At 32.2% G+C, this 20,188-nt stretch overlaps 3 protein-coding genes across 3 annotated transcripts; 1 reads left to right on the top strand and 2 right to left on the bottom strand.

The window, feature by feature from the left end:
- Window positions 1-284: 284 nt before the first annotated feature.
- On the top strand, window positions 285-2,549 carry LOC11407347 (uncharacterized). The gene is made up of 4 exons (XM_003611688.4): window positions 285-1,143; window positions 1,380-1,716; window positions 1,820-1,904; window positions 2,075-2,549. Exons 1-4 carry the CDS (start codon window positions 555-557, stop codon window positions 2,276-2,278), a joined length of 1,215 nt encoding a protein of 404 aa, XP_003611736.1. The 5' UTR covers window positions 285-554; the 3' UTR covers window positions 2,279-2,549.
- Window positions 2,550-2,965: 416 nt separating this feature from the next.
- LOC11410929 (RNA-binding protein Musashi homolog 2) lies at window positions 2,966-7,804 on the bottom strand. The gene is made up of 14 exons (XM_003611687.4): window positions 7,643-7,804; window positions 7,332-7,475; window positions 7,124-7,213; window positions 6,083-6,148; window positions 5,932-5,997; window positions 5,724-5,809; window positions 5,536-5,581; window positions 5,374-5,428; window positions 5,059-5,135; window positions 4,699-4,837; window positions 4,490-4,617; window positions 4,315-4,419; window positions 3,619-3,762; window positions 2,966-3,386 (listed from the first exon to the last, which is right to left on the bottom strand). The coding sequence occupies exons 2-14, from the start codon at window positions 7,350-7,352 to the stop codon at window positions 3,216-3,218; spliced, it is 1,194 nt and encodes a 397-aa protein (XP_003611735.2). The 5' UTR covers window positions 7,353-7,475; window positions 7,643-7,804; the 3' UTR covers window positions 2,966-3,215.
- A 2,535-nt stretch (window positions 7,805-10,339) lies between these two features.
- Window positions 10,340-15,812, bottom strand: LOC11410928 (triacylglycerol lipase OBL1). The gene is made up of 5 exons (XM_003611685.4): window positions 15,406-15,812; window positions 12,665-12,855; window positions 12,524-12,557; window positions 11,139-11,752; window positions 10,340-10,859 (listed from the first exon to the last, which is right to left on the bottom strand). The coding sequence occupies exons 1-5, from the start codon at window positions 15,719-15,721 to the stop codon at window positions 10,605-10,607; spliced, it is 1,410 nt and encodes a 469-aa protein (XP_003611733.1). The 5' UTR covers window positions 15,722-15,812; the 3' UTR covers window positions 10,340-10,604.
- Window positions 15,813-20,188: the final 4,376 nt, after the last annotated feature.

Here is a 20,188-nt window from a genome sequence, read left to right as displayed (position 1 = left end):
AATTATCATCAACTAAACTATCATAGCAAAAATATTTATTTAACAAAGAAAAGAGAACTTGAGGCCCACACAATTGTTTGGTTATTAGAAGTTAAGTGGTCAATGATACAACAAGACAAATGCAAGGACATGTTTTATGCATTTCAGCATAATGTCTCACAAATCACACAGCTCATGTTCTTGTCCTTATTCTACTAGTATTTCCCACATTCACCGCGCTCATTGTTCCACCTCAATGCAATTGTTCTTATCTTTGATGAAAATAGCTTCACTCATTGGTATACTATTGGACTTATATGAAATGTCTCAACATATACTTGTCCACACATAACTTTTGTTCTTTTATATATCGATGATATCTATAATTGTCACTTGACAAAGATTGATGATTAAACCATATATCACACATGTTTAAGCAACAAAATCAGTCTTGGTATAGTATCTAAACTTAGTATCATATACTAACCATAGCAAAAACAGTATTTATCATATTGGTAGTCACATAGTGCTTCTCAAGAGGGTTTTGCAAGCTGCAAAACTGAGTTAGTGTTAATATGAAAAAGAATTCTGGTCCCTCTCAGAAACTAGGTTCATTCCTAAGTCCAAAGGAACCAAATTACAGAGAAAAAAACATTGAAAACCAAAAAGGGTGGAACTCAGAAAGAGTATTGTTGCATCCAACAACAAGCAGCAATATCAGAAGACAAGCCTATGTAGCTGGCGTTTCACCCTTCAACAGTGGAAGAACAATACCTTCTAAATGGGATGATGCAGAGAGATGGATTTGTAGTCCAGTTTCATCTTCAGGCTATGTTCAACATCAGAGAAATCCCAAATCAAAAAGTGGTCCAATTGTGCCACAAGGAACAACTTACTACTCCAATTTTTCGCCTACAATTCCACTGCGAAATGGTTTGGTGGTGAAAAACTTAATGATGAGTTCTCCTTTTACAACTGGTGTGTTAGCACCGGATATTGTTTCTCTTCAACATTATTATCCACATGACAATTTGTATGGTGCACGTTATGACATTGATGATGATAGTTCAGTGGTTAATGAGAACGGTGTTGCTCATACATCTGCGTCGAACGCGCCTTCGTGGTCAGAACTTCTCTCTGATCCGTCTTCGCCAAATTCTCATGGTATGAAGTTCTAGTCTTCTCAGTTGGTCTAACTAAAATTACATTATTGCATCTCAATTTAAGATGGTGTGTGTGTGTGTGTGTCTGTGTCAATGAATTAACTTATATTGACAAATCACAAGCTATAATAAATTATAAGTAGCACTATGAACGTTCTTTGAACTTTGAAGTCTGCTTTGGTTTCGATGAATTCTCAGAAGCCAAGTCCCATAAACTTTTAGTATTTTTGTTTACAGATGAAAAATTTGATGGAACAAAGAATGAGGACACTGTGATGTCTCCTATGTCAAAAATTGATAAAGGTACCCAAATGAGCTCTCCAGAGACTGAAAATGAAGACCATTCATCTCCAAAATCTTCATCCCCAATTTTGGCCATGAATCCAAAAAGTTGCCATTCAGAAAAGTTAGAGATCAAAGATGTGCAGGTAGACTGTCAGGCTAATGTTATTAAGTGGTCTAAGAGTTATGCATCCAAGCTAAGCTCTTTCAATGGTAAAGAGTTAAAGAAAAGTGGTACAGAAGCTTCAGGTTTGGATATTGCAGAGACAACATCGGACACTTCCAGTTCCAAGTATGTTAGATAGTTGATGTTCTTATCTTTTTCATTGAGTCAAAAGAGGGAAAATCCATTGTTGTGTTTATGTATTTATCGATGAACTTTCATTTTGACGCAGGTTTGAGAGAGATGATGAAGCTAAAATCATTGCATGGGAGAGTTTGCAGAAAGCAAAGGCTGAAGCTGCAATAAGAAAACTTGAGGTTTGTGTTCTGAACTGAACATTTTCATATGGTTAGCGTTGTTCCTAATCCAACTCAATTTCATAAGGAACGCAAAAGTGGTTTCATATACAATCTGCAATGCATTAGACAGCGACAAAAGCAGAGGCATCTTTAGTTTTCTTTCCTAATTATGGAAGTGTTTGACACAGATGAAATTGGAAAAGAAGAAATCGTCATCAATGGATAAGATTCTAAACAAGCTGAGAAGGGCACAAATGAAAGCTGAAAAGATGAGAAGCTTAACACCAGTTCAACAAGAGCAGCATGTTTCCAAGACTTGGAAAGTATTTTCATTCACCAAATATGGCAAAATATGGTCTCCAAGCAGCTGCTTTGCAAGCCATGCTCCGTGACCAATCCCATATACACATCCCATGTTCATTCTAGTTTTTTTTTTAGGTTTTTTCAGGTAAACACAATAGGATTGTCATATTTCAATTCATAGGCTCTACTTGGAGTAGCCTTCTGCACTTTACATATATACCTAGATAGTGAACATTGCATTATCTTGTTGTCAGTTGATGTATTTTGCATCGTACATTAGGCTAAGAGATAATCCTTTCATACATGTTGCTTGTATCGAAAATCAGGATTATTTCTGAATACAAACTTGTTTTTCTTTCATCTCCAACTTTCTAAAATTTCATTTATGAACACAATAGATATACACTAATAATCCATAATGCGAGTGATTCTGATCACAGTTCAAAATTGTCTTTCTTTTATCTCCAACTTTCTAAATTTCTTTTATGAACACAATAGATATACACTAATAATCCATAATGCGAGTGATTCAGATCACAGTTCAAGGCATAATAAAACATATCCAGTTGGAACATGTTTTTACCTCTTGCACTATGTAGGGGCATGCACTGCAGAAAGATGGCTGAAAAGCAAAGCCAATTATCTACACAATTACATAGCATATTGGGCAAACAAGACTACTATAGTTTATTCTGGGTCATCAATCAAACACTTCAAGTATGACAATACATAATGCACATTTCCATAACTCAAACTTAACACGGTTATTCTAGTTCTAGAATAAATCACAACCTATTATCATGCCTATAAAGAGATCTAGCAGACGGCCATAATCTTCACTTTAATTGGATACAGATGATAAATAGTTCAAGCAAAAAGAAAATGAGTATTTCTGTGTTACAATAGAATCCAATATTTAGTGCTTACAACTTCATAATTAATTAATACTAAAAGACCTGCACCACAGTGTGCAGACATCCATGCTAACATTGCAGAAGCAATACCACCAATAGTAGCTGTGTCATACTAGTATGGCCTGTACCTCCAATCTGCTCTTGATGGCCTCCCAATATGCTCCTGATAATCGGCTCTTGATGGCCTCCCAATCTGCTCCTGATAATCTGCTCTTGATGGCCTCCCAAGCTGCTCTTGATACTCTGCTCTTGATGGCCTCACACTGGGAACTCCATAACCCCACTGCAAAAGAAAATAGTGAGTAAACAAAAGGGCTAAAAATGTGTCCACGTGCCACGAGTACTATTGCAACGCAGATTATCAATGTTTTTATGACTGATAGAAAACTAAACATTTCATACAGCATATACTGCACTTGTACTATGGCAAGAACCAAGAAACCATTAAATGACCTAAATTCCAAAGATATTGAGGTGGCCAAATTTTTGACAAATTATCCCTTGCATATACTTACATCATCATAGTCTAAACCACCATACATCCTCCCATAACTTCGCACCGGACCGCCATATCCCCCAAAAGATTCCATACTATTGTTCATCATAAAATTTCCGCTGGGCCTAGCATCGTCAACAGGTGTGGCTGAATCTATTGCCACCTGCAAGTACAAGCTGCCAGTCAATCAAACCATACTAAAACAATAACACACACATACAAGTTCAAAGCTTATTGCAACAGGAATTTACATGATGTACCCAAGGTTGCACAAGTTTATTAAACAATAATGCACACATACAAGTCAATGTCATACGCAACTCACTTTCGTTTATAAAATCTTTTTTTTTAATGGCAAATGTTAGTAATTAGTTGTTAGATTAGTTTTTCTCCTTTGTCTGGGTTTGAACCCAGAACCTCCAACTCCTTATCCCTTAGCTCAAACCAATTGAGCTACCCAACCCCCATGAATAAAATATGTCTAATGTAATAAACTTTTAATGGCACATTCCCTTCTAGTAGAAGGTGCCAACTGGTTCCTAAAATCTGAGACTTTTCCAATAATAACACGTTTAAATCAGGAATGGACATTTTGAAGAATGGGAGTAAATCTACACCTACACTGCCCTATAGATCTCCTTCCATTCCATTTAAACACCTACATATTTGAATTTTTTAAGCAATAGTAGTGCAATACAGAAGCAAAATAAAACACCTCGTGTCCACAAATCTCATGAGGCCTTAGAGAGACACGATCTGCTACGCCTTCATCAGCAAATGTAACAAATCCAAAACCCCTGTGACCTGTTCTCTTAGGATCCTACACATAAAAAGACGGGTGAGCTAATCAGCTGTAAACACTGGTATAAGTTTTTTTATTCATATCTTACTCTGGGAATGTAAACATCTTCTATGCGGCCAAATCTTCCAAAATATTGACGGAGATCCTCAGAATTTGCTTCTGGGGGGAGGCGACCAACAAAAATCTTTTTACTAATTCTCCGACGAGGCTCTCCCCCTAATTTACAAAGTGAGATCGTCAGTATGAAGCAACATTAGTCATTTTAATTGAACAGAGGTCAATTGCTTCCATGCTTACTTCCATAAATTGGGCCGGGATGGTCATACAAAGTAGGAGCTCCGAGTGCTGCATATCTAGTTGCTGTAGAAATATATGCATTGTATGCACCATATCCTCCCCCCTGTGACATTCTGCCAGTTGGCTTAACGTCATCTTCCTATAAAAATGGTACAGCCAAATTATAATACAGAAAAATATAAAAAACAAATATCCTTCAATAGTTAGGTCTAAACTCTAAACAATGAAAGCATATGGAATTGAAACCCCGCTGTTATAACTTCATTTTATTTTTGAAAATGTCTTCATTACACATGGAGCACCATTCTGGAATTTCGCAAATTATTCTTCCATAAAATTAGAAGCTATACAAACTCTTGCCTTAGGTGTAGCTCGATCAACCACTACAGCAGAACCTCCGAGTTCATGGGTTTCTGACATCAAATTCTCCACAGACTCTGCAACAGAAAACATTTTCCTTAGAGCAATTGATATTTATTCTTTCCACTTTACTTCAAAAGTGAACCAAAAATTAAAGCAAAACTAGAATGGCACGGATAGTAAAAATAGTGCAGATAGCAAGTACTGTCAAAAAGTGATAATCAAGATCCTATGAAACTACCATATATTTAAAATATGTAGACAACTATAACTTACAAGTAAAGTGCATACATAAGCTACAGTAAATGGCCTAACCTGCATTTCCGAAAGTGATAAAACCAATTCCACGATGCATCTTTGAGCCTTGATCCTGTTAGAAATAAATGAAAAATTATAGTACATGATTAAAAATTCAAATAAATAAAAGAGTAAATTATGCATTAAGTCTGCAATGCACAGTCAAAGGGAGCAAAGTACCTTTGGCATGTACAAATCTGTTATATCACCATATTTCTCAAAATGACTGCAATAAAAAGAAAAGGAAAAAAAAAAAGGACAGAAAACTATTAAAACAAATTTCAACAAAGTATAAAAGAGTACATCACCAAAGATAAAACACTCACGAGTCTGATTTATTTTAAATGAAGATACCAACACTTATATACCTTCTAAAAGTTTCTTCTGTTACTGATGGTGGAATCCTGGCCACAAAAATTCTGGTAACTTTTTTGGCTGGTGCCCTCATCTCCTCCTTTAAAATGTAACATCACAAGAATTAGTATTACAATTATAGCACATGGCTTTATATTTTCTACAAGTAAAACATCAATGAACCAGACTAGATTTCAAGTTTCAAACAAATATTTTTGTAACCTTTGGGGTAGCCACTTTGACTTCCAGCATCCTATCACCAAGAACATGTTCACCTGACAATACTTCCTGCAGCCAGAGAGACATCCAACTTGTGATATAAATGTAGATGTGAGTATGACCAGCAAAATGCGTGTATGTAGGTGAAAGTTACCTTGGCGTCATCCACTGAAGCAAATGTAACATAACCAAAACCACGAGATCGTCCAGTTGAACGCTCCTGAATCAAAATAAGTAGATTAGAATGCATAGTATAGTGAAATCTAACTTATCCTTGTATATGACATTTATATTTCACATTCAGTCCGAAAGTGATGAAACAAATTTGATATGTTCTCTTTTTTTCGCACCTAGTCTAAGCATGTCACTTTTTCTTTTCAAATTTCAAATAAATATGCATGGGAAATGGACTATAAAGATTGTGCAGCGAATTTCCTTGACATAATAGTTCTATCTAGTATCTATGTAGTTCTTTTTTACTATTTTTACATAGCCCATGCCAAGCCAAGTGATGGAAGAGGGTAGAGTTAGATAGTCAACAACTATCACTTAGTGGCTCCATAACCCAAAACAACTATCACTCAGCAGTTCCTTAACCTAAACCAAAGTGCATCCACCATGTTGCCCTTTTATCATAAACAAGTTGGAGTCCTGGAGTGGCCAGGAAACAAACAGCTGGTCAGAAAACACAGGTAGATTGGTCCTTGTCGGAAGGAAGGCAACCAAAGGTTTTCCTTCTTTTCTTTCGGATTTCCCTTCCCAAGTGCGCGACCTGTAGCTCACAAGGCTGTGAATGATACCAGCGCGATTTGGGGCAACGTCAGCTGCCCCTACAAAATGCAAGCACCAAATAATTGCGTCACTGTAGGACTCCACCCCACATAGTAAACAGAACACGCCAAATAATTGTGTCGCTGCAGGACTCCACCCCGCACCATGACTCTACCAATTGCACACAATAGCAGCGTGATTAATAGCATAGCTTTGGAAGACCAAAATGGATTATTACCATCTCCAAACAGATTCTCACATTACTCATGCATCAATATTTCAAGAACACACCCTTGAATAATGAAGGACACACGCGCTTGTTTATACATACACACATTTGTTATTATTAATAAGGTAGATAATCATACACAAATTGAACATATAAATAAATAAAAAAACACAAAATTGAGAAGTAAGACTTCACCTTCATGACAATGCAATCTTCTAATTCACCATATTTGCTCATATATTCTTTCAAACCCTCGGTATCAACATCCCACGGAATCCCCAAAACCTAATATCCAATTTCATAAACACAAATCAAAACATATCAACATTTTAATCATTGCAAATAAAAACTAAAAATAACCCAAATGAATAAAAAATAAACAAATTGAATATTCATAACTAACCACAAGCTTTCTCTGCTCCATTTGAAACTTGAAGAAAGCACAATAAAAATCCCTGTGAAGGGGAAATTAACAAGAAAAACAAAAATTCTATCCAATTCCACCTCGTTCTCACACCACTCTCTATAAAATTCTCACACTTTCTCCCTGCACATAACAAGCACACTTTTTTCTCACACACAAAAATTGTCGTCATCATCATCATTGATATACCAAATCAAAATTGTGCTTTTGGGGGGTTGGATATCTATGAAATAGAATAAACGAATTGCGAAAAAATTGAAAGAATTTGGTGAATTTATACTCTCACTGACCTTGATGAAAACGAAATTCAAAACCCTAAATTGAAGATCTCGCTCAATCTATCTCCCTCTTCCTCCTCCCTCTATCGCTCCGCACCGTCTCAGGTTCCTCCTGTTTGTTTGTTTGTTTGTTTCTGTCTTTTTACATTTTACCAACCATCTTTTAACATTAACTATACACATTTATGACTTGGGTTTGGTTTGGTTGGACCAGAGAACCGGTTTTTTATTAAACCGGATCGAAACTCGTTTTGACCCAAAAATTAGTTATTGGTGGGGTCGATAAAAATCTACTACTCAGAAAGAAAAAGAAAAAAAAAAAAAAAAAATTGGTTCTTAATGGGTTGATAAAATTTTTGGTTAATCATCTGATTTAAGAAAAATCGATCTTTGGGTTCAACTGAGCTATTTATTTATTTTTTAAATAGGATAATTAAAAAACTAAATTTAAGGAACAACAACAAAACTAAAGAAGGATGAGGAGTTGGAAACTCTATTAAACCAAGCTTGTGATTGTGACATATATTTGCAAGGCAATATGCATATAGAATTATCATCCACCAAAGATTGATAAGTTGTTTTTATATATAAGATTGATAAGTTGTGCTAACGACATGTCCCATGTGATCTTTGAGTCTGACTGCAAGGCCATTGTTGACATTGTAAACTCCTCTCATTTGCCACAAAACGAGCTGGGAGACATTCTACCTACTTGTAAGGACTTATTATCCATTCATGCTAGCTTTATTGTGAACTTTGTTAGGAGGCAAGCAAATGAGGTTGCTCATTCCATAGCAAGAGCATCCTTATCTAACCCTAGCCCCCATGTTTTCTATGATGTATCTTCTCACTTGTACTCTTTGATATCTAATGAAATGGCCTAAGCTTGCCTTTGCTCAAAAAAGTGTCCATATTTAAAAATATCCGGATGAAAAAGTCTCATTACCAAAAGTATGGAGCTTAATACATGTATCTTTAAGAGGAGTGTTATTTAAACAACCTTTAATTGACAATTTAAAGGACAACCATAATTTGCAAAGAAATAATAGGTATTTGTACGAAAATCAAAATAATAGAGAGATAAAGTAAAAAATAATGTGAGTATAAGAGAGAAAGTTGTAGCAAATATTATCACAAGATGAATGTTCAAATATCATTTCTCTATCTTTAACCGAAAAAATAAAATTAATGGGAGTATAATAGTCCGTTTCATTTGGGATTTTTAGAGGGGAAGGAGGGAAGAAGTATTTTATTTTTTATTTTTTATTTTTTATTTTATTAATTGACAAGTGGGACATAATATGTGAAATAAGAACTATTATTAAGGTGTTGTTTGCTATCCCGTGAACTTAGCTCAGTTGGTAGGCATATTGCATATAAATGCAAGGGTCGGTGTTCGAACCCCGGACACTCTACTTCTTCACAATTAAATTGTGTGAGCTCTAGCCACTACTGAGCTACTAGACCAAAAAAAAAAGTGTTGTATGTTTTATAGACATAAAAAAGTTTAAACTGTAGCGAAGAAAAATGTTATGTTGTAGTATGGTCCTCTTCATTTTTCACTATTGAAATAATGATTTAATTGATATCATTTTGATTAAAACAACATAAAAAGAATACGTAGATTTTATTGAACCGACATCAATCAAGTCACTCTTTTATTTATTTTTTAAGGAAAATAGCTTATAGTTTTTCATTATTAATCAAAGTCAAAATACATAGAGGTACATCATAAAAAATCATGGGAATCAGCTGAGAATATGACATCTCTAACAAAAGTATGAGCGCAAGTCACTCTTTTATATACACACGTAAATGTATGAAATCTCATAAGTTTTTATTTATAAATAGAATCATCAACCGTTGTTAGAATTTTCGATAACTTAAGTTGTAATTTATGTGATGCGTGATGACTTAAGTGATGTTTATAGTGTGAAATTAATGCGACTCCTAAAGGTTTTATTTGCGAAATCAATTCAATGTGATCAACGTGTGATATGTGAAAATTTTGCAATGCGAGTTATGTGGATAAGTACATAAGTACATGTATTGAAGGTCTTCAAGCGGAACCTTTCAAGACTTCTATGTTAAATGAAGAACCATAAAACTTAGATAATTTATGGGGAAAAGTCAATTTATATGGGGAGGAATAACTAAAAACTTGTGATGACTTATCTTCTAGTGGTTAGAATTCACCTTTTTCAATGTGAATAAATGGGGTGTCTGGGGTTCGAACCTCAACCATACATATAACAATGTATGTCCATGCCAACTAAACTATGCTATTTTCAAGTTTAATGTGATTTATCTAGGTTTTTAATTTCAATTATTTATGAAGACAATTTAATGTGACAATGACACACAAGTTTATTTATTAAGCACTCTCCCGCGGTATTTGTCTCCAATTATTAAAGCGAAACACCGCGTGCATAATCGTGATATATTTATTTACACGAGTAATTTGATGTATATAAAAGTTCGGTCAATTCCTGTGAGCTTGAACCCTGTACACTCCACTTCTCTGCAATTAAATTGTATGAGCTCTAGTCACTAGGGTAATTGACAAAAAAAAAAAAAAAAAAAAAAAAACCGCTCAAGTTCATACTTCTCATGTTTTAAAACCTCGATTCACTTTTGTGGAATCCAAATTTGAAATTTAGGTCCTTAAAGTTGTAGTCTTCAAAATAAAATGATACTTGACCTATAATGTTGTTCAAATTTGAAACCTTAATTTCACTTGGAAACGATTTATAGTTTTTGAGAGGCAGAAACGATGCTATAGTTCTAGAGGATACAACTATAAGTAAAATAAATATCTATTACATGCCTAACTCTTTGAGAAGAGAACAAACTCACACTCTAGCATTTTTGGTGTTTACACAATTATAAAATAACAACTTTGCATTGGCAAATTGAAGCATGAAATTAACATGCTTTATTATAAGCTTATTATCGATTGACACATATTGATACATCAGTCTTCTTTGAAATGTCTTTCAATGGATCCGAGAAGAGTTGAATTGATATAATCTTGGGGACCATGAGCAGGTAATCCTGGAATTAGTAAACCAACCATCCTAAAGAAGAAGAGAAACCATCCTTCTCTATAGTGAGGTCCATTTCTATAGGCAATGGTAAAGCTCCTTATGAGTTCCAATATGGCATTAAATATCATGGGTATCACACACCAAGGTGAAAAATAGTTCTTGTTGGGTTCTTCTTCAAGAATCTGCATTGAAATTAAATAATGAGAATTTACCTTGCTTAAAAAAAATGATAACTTAATAAACTCGATATATCTATCATATTGCTTTTTGTATGATCGAAAGCATACACATGAACCAACAGACGTTGTCTAGCTGAAGGGGTTAGAATCTCATAATGTGATAAATTAAAGTTTAAATTTCAACTTAGAGGTAGTTTCTGACACACCTCGAATAAGATTAAGTCAAATGAAATGAACATATGAAGAAGGAAAAAAAAAATGCACATCAAATTTCATACGTACCTTGAGTTCGTAGCGCCTATTAAAGAAAAGGCAGATCCCAAAGTGTTTGAAGAGCATATCCTTATCATCATAGGGCAACCTTGGAACAATGTCATTGCAATAAACAAACCTGCAATAGGTTATACGATTTTCCTTCATTTTTTGTGTCATATATTGTGTATATCTCTCATCTCCAACTCTTGGTTGTCCAAATGTGTAAATCCCTTCCAACCTCTCAATCAACAATTTCTCATCATGTAAGAACATAATTGTTGGAAAAAGTATTGCTAATGCACCACCCAAACTATGACCCGTAATTATAAACTTTGCATTAGGGTTTTCACTCAAACCTTTTCTTAGTATGTCCCTAATAACATAATAGGCTAGTGGGGCAAGTTTTTCATCTCTTTCAATCTCTTTAGGCCAACCCAAATTCTTTTGTAGTCCTAGGGCTTTCATGAATCCACCGTGTGCTCTTCCAACACCAGGAATCCCATACCAAGAGATATCAAGATCGGTGCACCATGCATCTGCATCAAAGGGTTCTGTTCCTCTAAAAGCCACCACATAAGTGTCACGGTCCTTAAATTTGTCCAACAATATCAAGACTTGGGTTGTGGCCCTTTCTTGATATTCTGCATGTGTTAGGATATTAAAAAGAAAATTTAATCAACCATACAGTTAAGTGTTCTTTAATATAATTTAATAAGCTTGAAATCATGAATACAAATGTACTCAATTCAATCTCATATGCAAGCAAAAATAAGTAGGGCCGTCACTATCTAAAAAGCTACTTTAATGAAAATTACTTTTGAGTAGCTTTTATAAAAAGTTATGTTTGATATTCATTTATAGTCAACAAAAGAACTTTTTAAAATTACTTCAGAAAGATAAATTATAGTCAACAAATTTTCTAAAAAGTTAAGTTAATGAAAATTACTTTAATAGCTACTTTTTAAAATCTTTTCCATTATAGTCAACAAATAAAAATTAACTTATGTTTCTTTTTCTAAAATCTCTACAGATCAATCTCTAAATCATTGAATATCAAAATCATATATTTTTTTAAAATATGTAACAAGTGATCCTCTCATTTATAATTAATTTGTATAATATAACAAAAAGTTAAATTAAATTTTTAAATTTTCATTCACTTAAGAAATATTTTCATAAAAACCAAAGAGTTATTGAAAAATTAAATTTTGTTAATTAAAATATATTTTAATAGTTATATCATTAATTTAGTGAGAAAAAAAATAATCATTAATGATGTGAGATTAATTTGTTAATATTTTCTTATATATGTATATTATACACCATTAATTGAGTTTTCTTTTCCTTCATCCAATATTCAAGACCTGAATAATAAATAAATAGAGTTTGTTTGCATTTTAATCAGTTCTTACCATTCCAGCAGTCAAAAAATCCCACATACTCCATCTGTAAGAAATTAATATAAAATAGGAGTGAGTCAAAAGAAACTAACTAAATGAACATAGAAGATAAAAATGATCCAATAAAACTCAACAAATAAGTTAATTTTGTACCTTCCAGTCATATTTGATAGTATATTTAAGGAAAGCTTCATTCTCATAGACTGCTTTTGAAGCCATCATAGCTAGAGAAACATAGTATTTGTTGTCTTCACGCTTGAGAATGTCCATGTTTACTCGTGAATCCAAATTTCCAATACAAGACAAGTATTTTGAAGATTTTGGATTTGGTACTTCCAAATGACCTGTTTTTGTTTATAACAACAATGAGATTAGAAGAAGAAATCATTTTAGACGGATAATCAGATCACATATTGAGCAACTTTTGTTTTTGGATTGAAATAATAACATCTTTCAAAATAAAAAATTACCAAATAAAATTAAGAGAGAATATTGATAAGAGAAGAAAAAAAACATTGGCTTTTTTTATTACTAGTTGATATCAACATTTACAATCTTCTTAAAAATTGTTTTATAATCATACATTTAAATAAAAATAAATTTATCCCCAAAAATCAACTTATACATAGACCAAAGTCTTTTATACGATAAGTCAACATAATTAAATTTTGGTTAGATATCTTAGATATTTGTTCGTATGTATCCAAATTCAAACATGTAACTATTGAATGTCATGTCGTTTTTATATTTAATTTTTTTTATATGAATTTTAATTTTTAATTAATTTTGCTTATAAATTATCAATACCAACAAATTCTAGGATGCTTAAGAATTTTTCTTAATTTTTTAAAGGTAAAATATCTTTATAATTTCAATATACAAACATTGGTGTGACTAGAATATTATCACAATAAAGACAAACGAATACGTTTTTATATTCGTTTAAATAAATAGCTCTATTATTGGATTAGGCTAAAAAAGAACTTTAAATGATTTTAAGTCTCACCTTAGCAATGCAAACTTTTGAAATGGATTGGTCCAGTTTTCATTTAATAAATAATTTTATCTAAAATGTATAAGTAAAATAATCATACACCATGCACAAATACTTTTTTCAGCATGAAATCAATAAATCATATCATATATCATTTAATTTAACGGCAAAATTTATTGATTTAATGATGAAAACTAACTTATGCATAATACAATATCCATCTCTTTTATACATTACATGATTGACCTAATAAATAAATAATTTGAATCAGACATAAACTTAGATGTGTGGTACTGTGGTGGACCAGGCAATATAGCTCCCCTTAAGCTACTTCCAGCAATTTCCATGAAGAAATGTAGATATTTTTGTTGTCGCATCGTATGGACATAGAGTGTATACACAATTTCATTTTCTATTAGTTTTTGTCTTTTTCTTTTATACTGACATTATTAATTATAGTAATGATCCAAAATAAATAAATAAAAATAATAAGTTATATATTTTTATACAGATTCAAAATATGGGGTCAATTTTTTTGATATTTAAATAGCATATCACTCATTTTACCGGGAAAAGGATTTTTTATTTTTAAGATATTAAGTTTAATAATAGTATTAAATTAACAACAATGGAAGTAGAGCTGTCAAAACGGACGACCCGGTCTTAAACGGGCCGGCCCTAACGGATTTCGAGCTTTAGCGGGCCGGGCCAAAAAGCCCGGTTGACAAAACGGGCTTGAAATATACTACCCGAGCCCGGCCCTACACGGGCAGCGGGCTAAACGGGCCGGCCCGTATTAAAAATTATATATTTTTTTATTTTAAAAAAGTACTATAAAACACTGCTATAATTTTTTTATAAATAATATTTTTAATATGTTTAAATAATGTCTAGCACAAAAGTAAATTGTAAACATTTTCGTACAAACGTCGTAAACTAAAACGACGAGGAAAATGATTTTAAATAAATTAGATATGTTATGGTTATAGATATTTATATATTCGATCTTTAAAACTAGAAATAACGAAAGGAATAAATATAATTTTATATTACATTTATATTTGTGTTAATTCATTGAATTTTCACTTTTGTTTTTTACTTTGATAATCAACTAAGTAAATAATTATTTGAAAAATATATATAATTTATAGAATTTTTTTTGTTATGCGGGCTAACGGACTACCCGCGGCCCATTCGGGCTAGCCCTTACGGGTACCGGGCTTTTAAGAGCCGGGCTCAATATTTTAGGCCCAAGCCTTATATTTATTCGGACTAAACGGGCCGGCCCGTATCCCACGGGTCGGGCCGTTTTGACAGCTCTAAATGGAAGACATAAAAAATTGATTTAACAACAAAAAAAAAAAATGAAGGAGAAACAATTAAAGTAACTTTCTTTCTATCTATACCATTTTAACTTCAAAAGGAAAAAGAATATCGGCTCAAAAATTATTATTAAATGGTTATTGAAATATCATTAGTAAAAAGATAGGGAATAGGGAGACCAATAGGAAACACCAAAAGATCTGACCAGTACAAGGAGGTAAGAAGAACCACTCAAGAACTAAGGAAAAAAGACCAATACAAGCATGGAAACAGGCCAAACCAGACACCAAAAAGACTCAAATTGCCTGCTTGGGATTGAGATCTGATTTTTTGTGTGGTGATCGGGGTTTGAATCTCATATCATGCATATACCAACTGAACTCAGCTCACAACAACATTGAGATCTAATTTACTACGGTTGAAATATGTCTTAGCTTATAAAAGCAATCAAATATTCATCTAGCTAGTCAGATTTACCATTATATATATATATATATATATATATATATATATATATATATATATATATATATATATATATATATATATATAAATTAACTAAATTAAGAGATCGAACCTGAGAGAAAGTTAATTATAATCATGGTGATGCCTCCATTAAGAGCAATGAGGTTAATCAACATCTCAACCCAATAACCAATCATGGCAAGTGGTTTAGCAATGAACAACAAGACTTTCTGGAGAACAATAGAGATAAATATAAGCCATCTACCTCTAAAGCTTCCCTCGACATCTCCTTCAGCATTACTATCCACAAATTTTCTATGCCCTATGTTCCGGGAAAATAAAATACGAATAATATCAAAGAAATGAGCATCTTCTGGATTCAAAATCATATAACTATCAGCAAAACCCTTATCGCAAGTAGATGCCATGGCTAAAGGTAGCTAATAGCACAATAATTAATGAAGAGGAGAGAAAGAATGATATACTGCTTTTAGCCTATGGTTGAGAGTGTCTTGACTCTTGATTATAGTTAAGTATATATATAGCTGTAGAGACACGTTTATTTTTGTTGTAACTAGTTAATTAATACGAGTATATTTTGTCACATTTTTTTCATTTTCTCATAAAGTAATTCCTTTAACTCTATGGGTCATACACCGGTTAAGAATACCAAAAAATAAATTTATTATCATAAAAAAAAAAATAAAAAAAAACTGTTTTTATATTTTATAAATTAATTATACAATTTCAATACATTAATTACTATATAATTTCCTTTTTAGTATCCTTAACCAGTGTCCCAATGTCGGGGTTAGGCACTCCAGGACACCGATTAATATTTCCCTAAGTTTATTTAATTCAAGACATGATAGATTTTTTTTTCAAAAACAAATGTTAGATTTGTTTATATTAGTATTTTTCTTCTTTGTTAGACTTTGAACCTAAGCTTTTAACATTTTTAATTCCTCAGTTCAACCAAATAAATTACTCATTCCTTTGGTAGAATATTTAATGTGAATAAATCTTTCAAGACTTAGAAATTTGATGCAAGATATTGTGAAAGTTTATTTTCTTCCTATAGGCTCAATCTTTATGGGTGTGTTTGATTTACAAAACAGCAAGTACTGGACAGAACAATATAAGATAGAACAGTACAACACAAGGCAGTACAGCACAAGACAAATTTTTTATGGCATTGAGTAATTTTTTGTTTTATACGATTTTTGAGGGACAAAATGCTATTTTTGGTATTTTGGACAACTTGTACGTGGGACAAAAAGTTGTGTTGTGGTTTGGTGAGGGACAAAAAAATAAGTTTTTGTCCTGTCCCATGCCTCCAGTTTGTCCTGTACCTGAAGCAGTTTTACAAATCAAACACTGGACAACTAAAGTTATTCTCCCGTCCTTCATTTTTTAACAAATCAAACGCACTCTATATGTTATTTTAATTTGTCACAGTTGTTTACTTGACAATGGATACGCAATCTTCTATTTTAAATTAATTAGGAATCCATCGATGCTAGTTTCTAATACTTAATACAGGAAACCCCCACAAAATATTAGAGATTTGTGGGTATCAAGAAGGGTTTTGTCCTTCCTTAAAGAAAGGTTTTTTTAATCCTTTTTAGAGAATAGAAAAAGAAGAAAATACAACTTTTTCCACATGTGATTGGTACAGCGTGAATCGCATGTAGTCTTAATAAAGTGTTCTGTTATTTAAACAATTATTTATATGACGAGACAACGGTATAGATTTACAAAGGAAAATATATATTAAAACGAAAATCAAAACAATATAAAAAGAAACGTTAAAATATAATGTGAGTATGAGAAACAAAGTTATGATAAAATAGTTGTATAAATATTATATGGTTCATGCTAACCGGTGCCCCTAGGGCACTGGTTAAGCATACCATAAAAATGAATTATTACCATAAAAGAAAATTGTTTTTGACTTTATTATAAATTAATTACACAATTTCAATGCATTAATTATTATATAATTTTCTTTTTCATATCTTTAACTAGTGCCCCGGAGGCACCGGTTAGCATTTCCCATATTATATTTCATCAATCAATTATAGTTATGATTCTTTATGAGTTGTGGTCGATGTTGAACTATCATTTTGTTTATTTAATTCAAATTATTGGAGAGATTAGACAAGATCAATCTTTGATGATTGATAATTTGATATATGCAATAAGAAAACAGTAGCAGCCTACCAGACGTTGGTAAGATATTTTAAAGTTGAGTATGCTAGTAGTATGTGGAGGTATATTATTTCAACTATTTTTTTTGGAACAAATTATAAAATAATTAAAGAAATAAAAAAATGCACACAAAAAAAGATAAAAAAAAAGAAAAGAAGATATTAACACAAAATTCAAATCGACACAGAAAGAAAATATAAACACAACAAGAATAAAAGAGTTATCCAAAAGTTGTATAATATCATTTCTCTAATTTGCATAATTTCTTTTCTATAATAATTGATTGCATGTCGCTTTTCATGAAGGCCAAAGCACGTTACAATTTTAGTATATTTTATTATTGCACGTTGCGGTCCTCAGTTGTAAGAAATTTCAGCCACACCTTCTTCTATTTTTAGGGTTGTACTTATTCTAACTACCATGTGCTAGAAACTACCATTGCTGCATGATTGTATCATATCATTCAGTACAAGAGCATCTTTAATGAAGAGTTATTTATTTAACAACAATATCAATCTATAAACGACTTCCATTGAACAAAGAAAAATGAATATCTATTAGCTATCGTCAATTATATAAGGATTCTTTTCATCAACTAACATGTCTCACGATTAAAATAGAAAAAAATTAGAAAAAAGTTGGTCTCAACATATCAAATTCATTTGATTCTTGCTTTTTTCAATTTTTTGTATTTATTTTCTAAATGCACATAGTGAAATACTACCGCAATGATAAATATCAAGTACATTTTCAAATTGGTCCTCTTGATTTATGTTCTTTTCTTGATGCAGTCAGAGTATGAGAGGGTGACTATAAGATTTGGTTTTGAAGAAACGTCACCACCAACCAAGTATATTGCTGCCAAAATTGGTTGATAAGTCATCATGGCGTTGTGCCAAAATTGGTTGATTAGGAATAACTCTTCTTCATTCACATAGTTTTTCACTATTTTTTTTCGGGATTTTGAACCCCGAATCTTACATATATTATATGTAAAGAAGAAAAAGCGAAGAAAAAAACATCTGATTGATGATGAATCTATTTTAGGTAGTTAAGAACAAAAATTACATGCAGATTGTAACGCTATGGGTCCTGGAGACCTCGAACCGAGACTCACCTCTAAAATAGTTTGGTTGAGCTCCATTTCTTCTTTTATTAGCAGGTGAATACACACTCAAATCCCACTTGTGTGACATTATGGTGTGAATGTTTGACATTGTCCAACCACAATGAAACACTCATATCGTTAAAGTTTAGTTGAGTATGTTCTCGTCATTTAATTATGCAATGTCATGTCATATTTTTAAATTAATTATTTAAAAATTAAATAAAATTTTTAGTGGATTTTTCCTACGAAGTATCGATACCTAACCAAGCTTCTAAGAGCATTTTCAATGAAGAGTTATTTATTTAACAACGACATCAATCTATAAACGACTTCCATTGAACAAAGAAAAAATGAATATCTATTAGCTATCGTCAATTATATAAGGATTCTTTTCAGCAACTAACGTGTCTCACGATTAAAATAGAAAAAAATTAGAAAAAAGTTGGTCTCAGACATATCAAATTCATTTGATTCTTGCTTTTTTTCAATTTCTTTGTATTTATTTTCTAAATGCACATAGTATTAAATTACATGTTAGTGGACCTATATAAAGACTTTATATTTTACTAATGAATTTATCGAGGCCTTGTGAATGATGTAAGAGCTCGCCTTGTCACTATTGTCCACTTGATTCTTAGTTAGGATCATCTCCGTTTGATGTCCTTTTTATTTCTTTCATTTGAAGAGATAAAAACATAATAAAGTTTGAAAAAATATATAAATAATTAACAACATCATGATACACTAAATGGTAAGACCCATTGTATATTATTTATTTATTTTTTGATAAAAGTAAACGATATTCATTCATTCAAATTGATAGAGTATATCGATACAATACAAATTCAAATTCGCTAAAAACAAAAAGGATGAATCTGTGAACAAACTCACATCATCCATGTTAATAGCATAAAACAGCAAAATACATATGCCTACAAATATGACTAATATGATTATATTCATGTCTTCGGAATACTCATTTCTCCGGATCTGCAACAATGATGACGCCAAAGTCATTGTCATTGATCGGATCTGCACTTGCTCAAAGCTAATCTTTCAACCTGAATCAAATAAACATCGCACTAAGACGGGAAATCAAAAACACACCGCACAAAAACGGTAAATCAAAACAAACAGAGTCGTCTAGAGACGACGAAATCACAAAAACAAACGAAAGAAAATAGAAAATATGTAAAATCACTTATTCAATTAGAATAGAAGGAAAAATAATTCAGAGGGGTGATTTTTGGGTCAAAATTGACCATAAATCACCCCTCTAAAAAGAAGAAGAAGAAGAAAAGAGTGACGGTTAGAGTTTGAAAACATATAAATTGTATCACACAAAAATTACATACCCATTATATATTTTTATATGTTTATCTCTCACCAAACAACATTATCCATTTGTTTCAAATAAATGGAGAAGATCTTTTCTCCTTAATTCTCTAAAATATGAACGAGAATCAAGATAAACTGAATTAATGAACCTTTTTAATTTACTATCCCCATGCATGATGTAAGAACTCTGCTTGTTACTATTGCCCACTTGCTTCTCATTCACCATGGTGTCAACTGT

Source organism: Medicago truncatula, chromosome 5 (genome assembly GCF_003473485.1).
Source record: "Medicago truncatula cultivar Jemalong A17 chromosome 5, MtrunA17r5.0-ANR, whole genome shotgun sequence".
Taxonomy (NCBI): domain Eukaryota; kingdom Viridiplantae; phylum Streptophyta; class Magnoliopsida; order Fabales; family Fabaceae; genus Medicago; species Medicago truncatula.
Note: the sequence above shows the minus strand (reverse complement) of the source record. Positions and strands in the feature narration are given on the sequence as shown.